At 37.1% G+C, this 15,610-nt stretch overlaps 1 protein-coding gene and 1 pseudogene across 2 annotated transcripts in view; both read left to right on the top strand.

Moving 5' to 3' along the window:
- Positions 1-15,610, top strand: part of UGGT2 (UDP-glucose glycoprotein glucosyltransferase 2) — a 133,215-nt gene that overhangs the window by 34,913 nt on the left and 82,692 nt on the right. The window contains exons 10-11 of the mRNA XM_084876711.1: positions 2,428-2,488; positions 5,207-5,298. Of these exons, the coding sequence (XP_084732837.1) occupies positions 2,428-2,488; positions 5,207-5,298 (153 nt within the window). The remainder of the gene's footprint in view (positions 1-2,427; positions 2,489-5,206; positions 5,299-15,610) is intronic.
- Positions 5,478-10,135, top strand: LOC311618560 (signal peptide peptidase-like 2A; annotated as a pseudogene). The gene is made up of 2 exons: positions 5,478-5,567; positions 7,466-10,135. The product of its transcript is annotated as a signal peptide peptidase-like 2A (transcript).

The following is a 15,610-nucleotide window of genomic DNA, read 5'->3' on the forward strand; positions in this document are numbered from 1 at the left end:
TACAGTATCAAGAATTTACTCATTTATTCAATGGCAATCATGTCATCATCTTCTGGAACATCATCATAACAATCCAATTCCTGAATTTCCTGGTGAATTTCTTGTGACTCCATTTCTTTCAGAATCAGTGGACCAAATCTCTCATGTTTAGCAATAGCACTGTCTTTAAATGAGTACTTCTTGTCAAGATAGCCTGCTTGCAGTGCATTTGCAATGTAACTGTCAGTGATTTTCTCCCATGAATTTTTCACCCAAGTCACAACTTCTTGCAGTTTAGGTTTCACAAAGTTTCCATGCTGATTTCTCTCCATTCTATTTTCAATGTAGTCATTAATTTCCATGCACAAATTGTCTTTGAATGGCTTGTTTATTGCAATATTAAGAGTTTGGAGATAGGCCTTATTTTCGGGGGATGCCTTATATTTCACTCAGAAGGAAACCTGTAAGTAGGTCTTATTTTCGGAGGATGTCTTATTTTCGGGGAAACACAATACTATTGTGGGGTTCAGCTGCTACACTCTTGTTTTAATTCATAGTTGGCTATTAAGAAAATTTACAAACTATGCTAACACTGCTTAATGGCTACCTTGTAAGCTTAAGCATAATTCTAAAACACTCAGTGAGCAATTGGTAAGTGTTTATTGAAATAAAATATTTTCTAAATTAATGAAAAACTTGCATTATCAAATTTATGTAATTTCTCACAAATGCTACTAACTTTTAGGAGATTATGCTCACTTATTGTGTATTGTTTTAAGTTACACCTTTCTGCTTAAGTTGTACCTAAAACAAAACTTTGTGTTTACTGTCTTTTAAGTTTTAAATCATTTTCTTCTGTGAATAAAATTGACAGATATATAACTAAGCATCCTTAGGAGTTAAATCAAATAATAGACCTACATACTTTTAAAATTTTCTTTTATACGTAAGCTATTCAGGCGTGAATATGTGAAGTTAAGTATTATCAGTGTTTTATAACTTACTAGGGGCCCAGTGCACGAATTTGTGCACCTTGAAAGGAACTGTTGACCACGAGGCTGCAGTAGGCACAGGGTGGGTCTCGGCCTATCTTCCGCGCCCCTGCTCGGCCCCTCCCACTGTGGCCCCCTGTCTCCTGTCTGCCAGAAGCCCGCTCCTGCCACCGCCGCTCCCAGCGCCGGCCCCACTTGCACCTGCTAATGGTGCCGAGTGATTGGGGCCAGCACCAGCAGTGGGTGCCAGCAGGGCCAGCACCATCAGTGGGTACAAGTGGTGGCTGCTGCCCCAATTGCCCCTCAGGAGCAAGGGGAGGTGGAGAAGCCCTCAGGGGTGATCAGGGCAAGCAGCTGCTGCTTGCACCTATTGCTGGTGCTGGGTGATTGGGACTGGCACCAGGCACCAGCAGTGGGTGCGAGCAGCAGCTCCGGCACCAGCTGAGAGTGTAAACAGGGCTGGCACTGGCAGTGGGTATGAGTGGTGGCTCTGGTGCCAGCACCAGGTGCAAGCAGGGCCGGCACTAACAGTAGGTGCGAGCACCAGGCAGGACTGTGGTTCGCAGGAGCAAAGAATTTTCAGTAACCAGAGGCTTACCCCAATGACAGCAACCGGTGCCCCGCCTTGGTCTGGCACCCCTGTTCACCTGCTCCACCATCCCACCGCAGACAACTCCCGCCATGTTTCACACACACCCTCTAGTGGTCAGCACACGTCATAGTGACTGGTTGTTCGGTTTTTCTGGTTGTTTCGCCATTTGGTCTATTTGCATATTAGCCTTTTATTATATAGGATGTTATATGGTAAAAATTCCAGATTAATCAAAATTGTGTGCAAATATTCTGAAAATTACCTGTTTATATTGATACATATGATGACATTGATAATTCATGCAAAATTTCTCTGTGTGAAAAAAACACAAAATAGCATTTTTAATCAAGATTTTTGAAAAATAACTGGAATTAAGCAAGTTTGACAATACCTAATGCATTCAGTTAGTGTATATGAACTTTCTTTTAAATGTATTTTATTGATTTTTCTTACAGAGAGGAAGGGAGAGAGATAGAGAGCTAGAAATGTCGATGAAAGAGAAACATCGACCAGCTGCCTCTTGCACACCCCGTACCGGGGATGTGCCGCAACCAATGTACATGCCCTGGACCGGAATCGAACCTGGGACCCTTCAGTCCACAGACTGACTCTCTATCGCTGAGCCAAACCGGTTTTGGCAGTGTACATGAACTTTTGACAGTCTCTGTTCCATTTGAATCACATACCTTTGTCAAATAGTCACATACCTTTGTCAAATAGTCCACTTGTTAATAGTCTATATAGAAATATCATGAAGCCTTTGGAGTTGTTAGTTTCTTACACAAAGTATTATATTACCTTGAATTATAGATTAGGCCTAAACATTTAAGGATAAATGAGTTATAATAGTATTTATTTTCCCAGATCTCTGACCAGAATTTCTATAAATCAACATATGAAGAAAGAAATACAGAAAAATCAACAGGTTTGAATTCCTTTTTTTAAAAAAATTTACTATAGTCATATCATTGTTTCAGACTTCAAATGTTCATTTTCATACAAAAAAGAAAACGCTTAGTTGTACTATAATATTTCGATTATTAAGACAATTCAAGTTTTTCATTTTTTGTACTCTGCTACAGTCTGTAATTCTTGCCGGTAGTTCCTGACATATATTCTACTTACATGCTTATTCACCCTATACTCCAAATCTTTTGCTGATGCAGTGTGGTTTTCTTAATAGAATAAAGAATATGAGTTAATTATTGTTTCTCATAATTAGTTTTTGCTTAAAACTATAAGGAGCAAGTCAGGTTTAGACCACTGGAACATTGCTGTGATCCTACAGTGTGTAGGACATGATTGGTAATTTAGTAAGACCTTCCAAATGGTTTCTTAATGTTACCTTAAGATTCCAATTGATCCTAATTGTGTTAATACTTGTGAAGTGCTTAGAACATTGTCTGGTTTTATTACATAAGACTCATTTGGTTTTAAGTAATATTATACCAGTTGCACAGGGCCCCAAAAAGTAGTTTAATCTTCTCCCACAAAAGACGTCTTAAAGTATGTGGCCACAGGCAGAATTTTCCTCTTCTCTGGTTGCAAAATGGCTGCCACAGCTCCAGTCTTCTTTCATGAATTCTAAGCAGAAGTGGCATCCTTACTCTAAGCCTTCCTGGAGCAGTAAGCCAATTTTGACTTCCATCTTGTTGGCCAAAATGTTGTATTGTGGCTCTCCCTTGCTGCAAGGGAGGTTAAAAAGTCAGTTTTTACTTTTCTAGTAATTGAGACAAGCACAGGAGGAGTGGGTTAGGAATGGTGCTAGCTGAGCCAACCAGCAGTATCTGTCACACTGGGACAGGATAAGCTCTCAGTAAATGTTAGCTGTTGTGATGGTGACAACTACAATGTAAAGAAGTAGATGCTTAGTTCATTGGACATGGGTGTTAGGGACCATACACATCATCCCTGGAAGCGTGTCACTGTTACATCTCATCCATATACAGCAACACTACAATTCCTATAAAACATAACTGCTGCAAAGCATGTAACCAGAGAGTTCACACACATACAAAAGTAATAGTGGTCTTTGAATATGGAAAAACATTATCTATCTTCATTCATAATAAGAAATACAGATCAGAGTTATACTGAGATACCAGATTTACAGTATTCAAAATCTGTTGGTAAGTCTATCTTTTGTGTGTGGAAGACAGCAGGGAAAACAAGATATATATTTGTATGTATTCGTATTTGCTTAAAGAAACACCAGAAAAGGATGAACAAAAAGCTTTGAGGGGGAAGTAAAACAGATACCCTTCTGGGTCATGGATAGGGGCGGGTGGGTTAATACTTCTCAGGCAAGATCTTTTAACATGTATTTAACTGGTTTTGAAGTATGTGATGGTGTGGCATCATGAAGCAAAACTATTTGCCATGTTTTCTGACCCATTCTAGTTGTTTTACGGTCAAAACATGGTTCAAATAGATTATTTGTTGTCGGTAGCGATAAGAATTAACGGTTTCACCTGGTTTTAAAAGCTCCTAATACACCACACCTTCCTGATCCCACCAAATGCAGAGCATTGTCTTCTTTCCAAAGCAATTTGGCATTGCAGTCGATGTTCATGGTTGACCTGGATCAACCCATGATTTTGTGCATTTGGGATTCTCAAAATAAATCCACTTTTCATCACCAGTCAATTTGATGCAAAGAAGACTTTTGTGCCATCAGTCAACATTTTACTGATGACTTTTCGGTTTTCCATTTGTCTTTCGTTCAGTTGATGTGGCACCCATTTTCCTTCCTTTAAAATCTTTCCCATTGCTTGTGAACAATCAGAAATTATTTGCTGAGCAACATTTAATCTTTCTGCAAGTTGTTTTTGAGTTTGATTCTCATCTTCATCCAATAATACTTGTAATTGTTGGTTTCAAACTTTTTTGGTTGACCCGGATATTCTTTGTCTTTCACATTGAAATCATCACTTATAAAGTGTTTAAACCAGCATTCACAAATATCTTTAGATGGAGCATATTCACCATAAGCTCCTGAAGTATATGATAACTTTCAGCAGCACTTTCCTTCAAAATAAAGTAATGAATTAAAGCTTCCCGCAGGTGCTCTTTTTATAGCATAAAATTCAACATTTTTAAGTGTAAAAATATCTATGATGTTAACACCTTCAGGAAATTTGACATATGAACTTTTGAAGCTTGCTGTCAATACAACAAAATAGCATACATATCAAATTGCATATATATCAACATATGTGTCACTCCATCTATTGAAAAAAATCAACATTATCAACTGGTACACCTGATAAAACGTAGAAGTCAAGGAGTCATTGCATCGTTAAAACTTTAATATCAAATACTGAAAACTCAAAAGATTCAGGCATCTGTGTCTCAAATCTGTCATCAGATGTCTATTACTATAATAGATCAGGGGGGCAAACTGCTACCAACCTGCAAGTCAAATCTAACCTGCTTTTATAAATAAAGTTTTATTGGAACATAGTCATGGCTTTTTAAAAAATATTGTTTTTGGCTGTTTTCATGCTATAAGGACAGAGGTTAGTGGTTGCATCAGAGATGGTATGGCCTGCAAAGTCAAACATTTACTGTTTGCAGACTCCTGACATAGCTGGATATTATTATGTTACTGGGTTAGCTATTTATTATTCTGCTCTATTTCAAGGATCTTCAAAATAGATTTGAAATTCAGCCAGGTGATGCTCTTTTGTATATAAATGGACTTCGTGTTGACATGGATGCACTTGATCCCTTTAGGTAAGTATTGAATTATAGATACAAACGATAACTATAGTTTATATAAAGGTAAATATTGTCCTGAATGTAGTATTTGAAAAATTCAAATAATCACTTTAAAGGTAAAAAAAAAAAATACATCTTTTTGATTGTATAAAACACTTGTTATTTTTGTAGAATACTCTCTTAAGTGTCTTAGAATGTTAGAACTGGGAGAGAACTTAAGAGATATTGTTGAGAAAACTGTATTTGTATCTGTCAGGAAGGAAATTTGCAATTACAGAATTCAGGTGCTATCTTTTCCCTTAGGTAAAAAATTAATAATAATAATAATGCCAAAATGACATAGGGCAGAATTAGATAGTCTTTACTCTTCATGGGCACTGGCCCATAAATCAGTTATGGGCCAAAAGAAGAGAAATCATTGAATTTATTTTATTTTTAAAGAAAAGTATAAAAGTACTTTAAAATTAACATTTAGAATATAAAATAAATTTTATAACATAGCACTTTAGTTCAGACATTCAGTTTTAAGTCAATTGAATATATTTTATTGAAGTTAAATTAATTAAATGTTTATTTTCTTAATAGTTTGTAAATATATAGGAAAGTGCAAGAAAAACTGAGTAGAGTACCGTATTTTCCGGCGTATAAGACGACCCCCTAATTTTACAGTTAAAACATAGGTTTAGGCCTATATTCGCCGTATAAGACTACCCCCCACTTCCGAGGCAACACCAGTTCTTTTTTTAATAGACCGCCTCTCTGACTCTGGCCAATCTGAGCAGGCTTTTTACTAGAACACAGTGTACATGTTCTGTACCCGAAGCTACACTGTGTTCTAGTAAAAAGCCTGCTCAGATTGGCCAGAGTCAGAGAGGCGGTCTATTAAAAAAAGAACTGGTGTTGCCTCGGAAGTGGGGGGTAGTCTTATACGGCGAATATAGGCCTAAACCTATGTTTTAACTGTAAAATTAGGGGGTCGTCTTAGAAAATACGGTAGTTAGTTCAAATGGTGCTTTTCTCTTTAGTTGAATCCTTAGACCTAATATTGGGAAAATGATTACCTAAAATACACAGAAAGAATAGAGCAATTGTTAGCGCCTGGCCTATAAACTTCAGGGGGACAAAAGGTACATCTGTGCTCAGCACAGTGAAAATAGGTTTTAAAAAGCAGTGAAGTGGTATATAGATTGTAGAAAGTTTTCCAGGTCAATGTATGGGGAAATTTTCATAGCAGGAACATTTTGATGTGTCATTTATAAAAGTATTGGTTATTCAACAAATACAACCCCTTGGCTCCTTCACATGGTAATTAGTGAGCTGCGGGATGAGTGATATATTTTTGTTTCTCATTGAAGTGATCCCTAGTTGAAGGTATTATAATTCCCTTAGAGGAAAAGTAAATATGTGAGAATATTTTTTTATCTTCTGACATTTTTATTTCAAAGTAAATAATTAAAGAGGTTATCTGAAAAAAAGATGAGAACAAGTAGGTAAAATCAGTGTGGAGAGGTTAATGAATGGGATAAAATTATACAGGAAAGAGGAGAGGAAGAAAAGTGTAATATTACTGAGATTATATCCTGGATCTAGAGAGAGGTCCATTTGGAGTAAAAATTAAATAAATAAAGGGGAGGGGGGCGAGTAAGTAATTATTTTGCACTTTCTTCCCACCTCCTGTTTCTCATAGCCTTCTTGGGTTGTGGAGAACTGATACTATGCCCCATGGCCTACCCCTTCTTGCACTGATCCTGAAAGAAGGAAGGAACAGAGGTGTCTTGATATCACCATTTGTGTAAATTTTTCTTTATCTTAATGAAGTTAAGTGGCTCAGAATCCTTTTGTCCTTTTAGTAAATATATATTTTAATGCAAGCAACATTAAGATTCAATATGATAAAATCAATTCAGTATTAAAATTCAACTCAGTAAGTATCTGAGTGCCTACGTTTCTATAAAAACAGGTTGATATTTGGTGAACAAGATAGAAGTCTTGCCTAAGTGAAATTCACAGTCTAGAGGAAGAACCGATAATAAATAATTATAGTGTGATAAGGTTCATAAAAGATAAAGTGCAGTGCTTTGGGGTTTTATAACTCCAGAGATTTAATTTGTTCTTAATGTAACATTTGGACAGTGGATATCAGATTTCTTCATGAAAGTGATGTTTAAGCTAAGACTTAAAGGATGAATCAGGAGAGCCGGTGGGCTCCACGTGCTCCACGCGGGGGTTTCAGAGTCCTCCGGGTGTGGCCGGTAAAGGAAGTCGGCGCCCCAGTGACTTCCCCAGCGACAGCGGCTACCCGGGCCAAGCCCCGCCACCCTCCCGCCTGGTCCGGCTCGGCTTCGGAGGCAGCGCCGCGGGACCCCGAGCCCGCCCCACCAAGCAACGCCTCACCGATGGGACCGCCCTGCTCTGGGGTGTCGTCCTCTGGCTGACAGCTGCTCAGGAAGCAATCCTGCATGCATCTGGAATTGGCACACCTTTACCATCAAGGACTACTGCATGGTCTATAACCCTCACTGGACAGCTCTGCCAAGAACCCTAGAAAATGCAACTTCCTTTAATTTGAAGAATCTTACTTCCACACCACTGTGTGACATTTCTGATATTTCTCCTGATGGAATAAAGAACAAAGCAATTGTGATTCAGTGGGGAACCTGCCATTTTCTTGAGAAAGCCAGAATTGCAGAAACCGGAGGTGCTGAAGCATTGTTGGTTGCCAATAACAGTATCGTATTTGCTCCCTCAGGGGACAGATCTACATTTGATAATGTGAAAATACTGATTGCATTTATAAACAATAAAGACTTAAAAGATATGAAGCAGGCTCTTGGAGATAACATTATTGTGAAAATGTATTCACCGTCAAGATATAACTTTGACTATACGATGGTGGTCATTTTGTAATTTATGTGTTCACTGTGGCATTAGGAGGATACTGGAGTGGACTACTTGAATTGGAAAGCATGAAGGCAATGGCAGACACTGAAGACAGAGAAAGGAGGAGAAAGAAGGATGAATATTTAACTAACAGTTGTAATATTTGTGGCCATCTCCTGTGTTATGATGGTCTTACTTTATTTCTTCTACAAATGGTTGGTTTATGTTATGATAGCAATTTTCTGCATAGCATTAGCAATGAGTCTATACAGCTGTCTTGCTGCACTAATTCATAAGATTCCATATGGACAATGCACGATTGTGTGTCGTGGCAAAAGCATTGAAGTGAGACCTACTCTTCTCGCTGGACTGTGCATAGCAATAGCTGCTGTTTGGGCTGCGTATAGAAATGAAGATAGGTGGGCTTGGTTTTTACAGGATATCTTGGGGATTGCTTTCTGCCTGAATTTAATTAAAACAATGAAGTTACCCAACTTCAAGTCATGTGTGATACTTCTAGGCCTTCTCCTCTTCTATGATGTGTTTTTTTGTTTTCATAACACCATTCATCACAAAGAACGGCGAGAGTATCATGGCTGAACTTGCAGCTGGACCTTTTGGAAATAACGAAAAGTTACCAGTAGTCATCAAAGTGCCAAAGCTGGCATATTTCTCAGCAATGAGTGTATGCTCCATGCCAGTTTCCATATTGGGTTTTGGAGACCTTATTGTACCAGGCCTGCTGATTGCATTCTGTAGAAGATTTGATCAGCACACTAGTTCTTCTATCTACTATGTCTCCTCCACAATTGCCTATGCTGTTGGCATGATAATTATTGTACATTTGTTGCTCTGGTGCTGATGGAAAAGGGGCAACCTGCTCTCCTCTATTTAGTACTGTGCACACTTATTACTGCCTCAATTGTTGCTTGGAGACGTAAAGAAATGAAAAAGTTCTGGAAAGGAAACAGCTATCAGAAAGGAAGAGAGAGGGACAGAGAGTTAGAAACATCAATGAGAGAGAACCATCAGCCAGCTGCCTCTTGAACACCCCCCACTGGGAATGTGCCCGCAACCAAGATGGCCCAGCCGGACTGTGCAACAATTGAAGAAACCCCTGTGGCTGCTGGTGAACAGATTATCCAGCAGTAATACCATGTGGACCTGCCATAATGTTTCAACTGATTTTCTGCGGAAGAGTTTTACTTTTAGAATTGACAATCTGAAAGAATCTTCAATGACATGCTCGCAAATATACATTTTTAAGAGCTGGTACTGTCAACTATGCTATACGTGATTAAAATACATTTGCTTTTAACTATATTAAAGTTGTGCCTTCACATTAAATAAAAGGATAGGGTCTGTATAACTTTCAAAATGTATTATATACAGTATATTTTTCTTAAAAAAAAAAAAAAGGTCTTTATCCATCCCTGTATTTTTCTTACTGAAACCTATTTCTTTTCAACTCTAGTGACAGATAAAAGTATTTCTGCCCAAGTGAATTTCTGAACAGATTTTACTGAAAAAAAATTATGAAAATTTTGTGCTCTCTAGAAATTTGATTAAGATCATGCAAGAAGGAAGTTCCATAATGAAATTCCAGAAACTGCAGAAGTTAAAAAAATATAATCTGGGAATATGTTTATAGCATATGTGTTTTTTTTTAATTCATTCCTTTTTTAATCTTGAGAACCTGAATTGCTTCAAATTGCTGTTTTATGTTACAATATTTTTCCCAGTATAGGGAAACCTAATATATAGAACTAGTCATTAAAAGGATACAAAAATGGCATCCACAGTTTTCAGTGGTTTGCTATTTCCTGAAGGTATAGCTTAAATTTCTATAGTAACACTCAGTTTCACTGTGGTATTTCTGATCTCTGAAGTTTGGGCCTGTTAATGTTCAGGCTTCGTATTTTGTGTAAAATCCCTAACAATCTCCTCTCCCGCCCCTGCTCCCACCCCCCACTATCTTAATTCCTACTCCTTTCTCCAAAGGAAACCACCGCTAACCTTTTATATTTTGGTGGAGGATGGTATACTAATTTACCAGGTGTGCTTCAGAAGAAAGACAAAAGAGAGGAGACTGTGTGTTAGGGTCATTTTAATTACATGACAGAAGTGTAAGTGAATTATCTTGGTGCCAGACATTGATGTCTCAGTTTTCTCATCTGCAAAATGAGTACCGTAGGTTAAACCAGCAATTTTCAACCTTTTTCATCTCATGGCACACATAAACTAATAACTATCAATAAAATTCTGCAGCACACCAAAAAATATATATTTGCCATTCTGACAAAAAAAAAATAGGTATAATTTTGATTCATCCACGCTGGACAGCTGTTGTGTCAGCTGTTGTCATTTATCTATTTGACAATCTAAGGGGAAAGAGGTCTGTGCCCCTGACTAAATAGTCAATATTATCTGTTGTAAAGATTCTTGCAGCATACCAGGTGCAACACACTGGTTGAAAATTGCTGGTTAGACCAATGAACCACTCTAGTACCTTATAACTTGGGGCGGAGGGAAACAAAAAACCTCTCATTCTTTGCTTGTGACCTTGAACATTCTCCTGGAAGTCGGGTCAAATTGTCTTTCCTTTTTTTTTTTTGCTAAAAAATTTCCAAATAACAAGTAATTCCAAGGGCAATGGAATTTTACATTCTCTAGAAATAATATATAAGATATTGTATGTTAGCCACTCTATGCTCTTTCATTCTAAAGCCAGTTCAGCTGGTTAAAATATAAATCTAATGCCTTTTAAAATGAATGAGAGCTTTGGTATTAGACCTAAATTTAGCATTTGAGGGAATTAGATGCTTTTGTTTGTTCCTTTTGCTGAGTAAGTAGCAGATAGAGAAGCTCCCTTGACAGCCCTCTGTCCACTTAATACAATTACAGATCCTTTGGTAAATGACAAGTAAGTATCTGACCAGTAAGGGTTATTCTTCATTCTGTCTCCATAATGTCAAGTTTGAATTTTTTCCAAAGAATCTAATTTATTTGGCAAATGCTGATAGAACACATGAAATGTCATTTTAAAGATCCAACTATATTTTTATTTTTATTTTTATTTTTTTAGTCAGCTTTACTTTTTTTTTTAAATTAAATTATTATCTGTGTACATATTTTAACATTGCCCTCCCATACATACCCTCCCTCCCCAGAGTTTTGTGTCTATTGGTTGTTCTTATATGCATGTATACAAGTCCTTCGGTTGATCTCTTATTTCCCCCAGATCTTCCCTACCCTCCCTGCTGTAATTTGACAGTCTGCTTGTTGCTTACTGTCTTTATATCTGTCTTTTGGTTCATCAGTTTATAATGTTCTTTAATATCCATAAATGAGTGAGGTCATGTGGTATTTCTCTTTCATTGACTGGCTTATTTCACTCAGCATGATGGTCTCCAATTCCATCCAGGTTGCTGCAAGTGATGAGAATTCCTTCTTTTTTTATGGCATAGTATTCCATTGTGTAGATGTACCATAGTTTTTTGATCCAATCATCTGCTGACGGGCACCTAGGCTGTTTCCAGATTCTAGCTATTGTAGATTGTGCTGCTATGAACATAGGGGTGCATATATCCTTTCTGATTGGTGTTTCTAGTTTCTTGGGATATATTCCTAGGAGTGGGATTACTGGGTCATATATTTTCATTTTTAATATCAATAAAATGTTTGCCAAAATACATCTTTTTTAGTAAAATTATCTGCATTCTCATCCCAGCTTTTTGATATTCAAAAGCCTCAACCTCAGCCACATTTTATGAAGAATGTTAAGGAAAATTTAAATCTGTAAATATGAAGTTTTAGTTTTTTGATACACATTCTACTGTATCTAACCATTAACTACCAAGGAGGTAAAGTTTCCTTTCTAGTTTGCTATTAAAAAAGAAATAGGGAAATTTCTCCATCCTCAGTGTCAACTTAAGTTTCTCCATCCTCAGTGTCAACTTTACATTATACTTAAATAATTCTTCTAACAACCCCGCTGAATATATTTAGAGAAATTACAACAAAGTACAAAAATATTTTACAAGTCAAAGTAAACAAAGAGTAGGGGAGATGACAATTTGTCTTTAAAAGGCTCTATTATTTCTTCCTCTCTTGCCTTCCCATCACCAGTAACTTTAAGGAGAAGATAAATTGGTTTTTTAACTAAATATGTCTTAAAAACAATACTATATCCTATATTATTACTTATTGAAAAAATTGTTACTTCTTAGATATTTTCTATGAACATTTTTGCAACTTATCCAACATAAATCACTAAATATCTCAAATTGTAGAGTTTTCACTTAAGTTTACTTCAGCAAAGATAATTTGGTTTGTGAGGAAAATCTTGCTATTCTAATACATTATATTTCATCTTGTATTTTCTTTTTAGATTAGCAATACCTTATTAGTAAAATCCACAATTTATTTCTTTTTAGAAAGAAGAAAATATTAACCCATCTGCAGTTGGCATTCATAGATTTTAGTTAAATGTCCATAGAGATTTTGTTAAAATGATACATTTATATTCAATACAAATGAGCTTTCTAGTTTTCTTTTGCTCGTTCAATTTTTTCCTTAGATATAAGCAGACATTTTTACATTTGACTAAAAAAGTATTTAATTTATTTAAGCTTGATCTCTAAAATTTTAGCCTGATCTCAACCAATGAGATTTCAAAAATATATAGGAATTGCATTTCAAACTGGTGCAATGTACTAGTTTGAAAGGCTTTATATTTTTCTATTAACAAGGAAAAGAGTTGAATTTACTCAAGAAGATGTCAAATAATAAATTCTACAGTTTAAAATTTTTATTTTCAGTGGTCGTTTTACCTCAGAGGCTAATTCTAAACAGATTGGGGCAAGAAATGTAAATAAAATCAAAATACTGAATATAAATGACTTTATGCTTCCTGGAAGAAAGATACTCTGTAAATTCAAAAGATCTGAATCAAATTACTCAACTTTTTGGAATTTGAAAGAAATTGTGTAATACTCATGATTTGGATTCCTGAATTTTCAGAGTAAACAAAATGAGATTGATAGAATAATATACAGGCCATATTATAGTGAAGGCCACATATGTGAACTTGTTTAATGTTTCTATACTTCAGAACAGCCTTTGTATCTAGGAAAATAATCATGGGGGAAAATGATTTCTTAAAACTAAAATTTTAGAATAATCCTGTAAAAATGGCAAATAAGTAGCAACTGAAAGAAAAAAATGTAGAATGCTTAATGTTATCATGTGTTTCTTTAATTGAGCATAAAGTATTGTAAACATTCTTTTGGAATATGGATTTTTTAAAAATATCCAAAGTTTATCTGGTTAGTTTGCAGAACTTTCCAGTAGAACAAGTCAATGTAAATTTTGTAGTTGTTGCCTATTTTATACCTTCTGTTTAAATGAGAACCTTTTTAAAAATACATGATTGAATTTTTACTTCTTAGATTATTGGTTTTAGTGTGGAATCCTTTTTTTAAACACTTTGATATGGAGGTTAGTGTAAATTAATACTTTATAACACTATTAGGCTTTTTTTTATGGAACATGATTTAAAATTTTTGAAGTGTTAATTTAGCAGTGTTTTAAAATTCTTCATTATGTGCCAATACTGACAAGAAAACTTTATTTAATGTATTGAAATCACTATGCCATGCAATGAATTCTATTAAAAAAAAAAAAAAAAAAAAAGGATGAATCAGGCAAATGGAGGAGTGGAGATTCTGCAAGCATGGTATAATATATTTGAGAAAGTGGGAAATCTAATATGGACAGACTGGAGTGAGGAGGAGGTGGAGAAAACTGAGCTCACTGAGGTGGGTAATGATCATATGTGGAACCAGGTTTTAACTTTTGGCCTTCTATCTCAAGGGCCAGAGAAGCCAGTGAAGGGTTCTAAGTAAATCTAAAGATAGTCACTAAGTATTTAAAAGAGAGGCATGATAAATTATTTAGAAATGGAGAGTTACAAGTTTTACTGATAAGTAAATCTAGCATATTTAAAGAACCTGTGTTTTTTGTTTTGTTTTTTAAATCTAGCATATTTAAAGAACCTGTGTGGGTTTTTTTGTTTTTTTTTGTTTTTTAAATCTAGCATATTTAAAGAACCTGTGTGGGTTTTTTTTGTTTGTTTGTTTGTTTGTTTTTAATCAATAAACAGAATTCATGATGTAGGAAGAGCAGTGAAGAAACAAATACTTGTTGAGGGCAACAGTATGCCCAGCAGTAAGTTATGTAATACTAATCCTATATAATAAGAGTAATTCGCAAATTAACCATCCTTATGCTATACCCACAGGCCATGCCTGCCAGCCAATCAGGAGTGGATATGCAAATAAACCCAACCAAGATGGCTACAGTCACAGAGAGCTGGAGGGAGGCTTGGGTTTCCCCAGCAATGGAGGGAGCCAAGCTTTCTACACACCTTGGCCGGCACAGGCCTCTGCTTGAGGCTACAAAGTTTTAATTATAGAATATACATAAATTCCAACAGAAATGGCTGCTGCCAAGGAGCAAGCAGAAGGCTTGGCTCCACTCCAGGCTACAAAGTTTCAGATGTAGAAGATAAATAAACCCCAGATTCCAGGGCCTCCACTTGGGTCGCTATGGGATGTGGCCAGCCTGCAAACCACCACAGGCCCCTTGCCCAGGCCGCCCCACACCCCAAGGGAACCTCCATCCTGATCCGGGACATCCTTCAGGGCAAACCAGCTGCCCCCACTCATGTGCCAGGCCTCTATCCTATCTAATAAAAGAGTAATATGCAGACTGACCATCACTCCAACACACAAGATGGTTGCCCCCATGTGGACACAAGATGGCCACCAGAAGATGGCCAGCAGGAGAGGGCAGTTGGGAGGGACCAGGCCTGCAAGGGAGGGCAGTTGGGGGGATCAAGCCTGCAGGGGAGGGCAGTTGAGGAAACCTGACCTGCAGGGGGAGGGTAGTTAGGGTGACCAGGCCTGTATGGGAGGGCAGTTAGGGGCAAACAGGCTGACAGGGGAGCAGTTAGGCATCAATCAGGTTGGCAGGGGAGTGGTTAGGGGGTGATTAGGCTGGCAGGCAGAAGCAGTTAGGGACAATCAGGAAGGTAGGCAAGCGAGCAGTTGGGAGCCAATAGTTCTGGGTTGTGAGAGCAGTCAGATATCCCTCGAGGGGTCCCAGATTGGAGAGGGTGCAGGCTGGGCTGAGGGACATCCCCTCCTCCCCCTGTGCACGAATTTCATGCACTGGGCCTCTAGTACTCTATGAAGTGATTATGACTATTCTCTTCATATAGATGGGAAAATGAAGACTCAGAGAGATCTCATACAAAGATAGGGATTCAGCTAGCAAATAGTAGCAGGATTCAAAATCTCATGCTTTTTTCAGTGTACCTTGTAACTATCTAATTTTCTATTAATGCTTTTCCTTAGAAACTTGGATGAGGTAACAAAGATGATAA

The sequence above is a fragment of the Pipistrellus hanaki genome (genome assembly GCF_964339955.1).
Source record: "Pipistrellus hanaki genome assembly, chromosome: 3".
Lineage (NCBI taxonomy): Eukaryota > Metazoa > Chordata > Mammalia > Chiroptera > Vespertilionidae > Pipistrellus > Pipistrellus hanaki.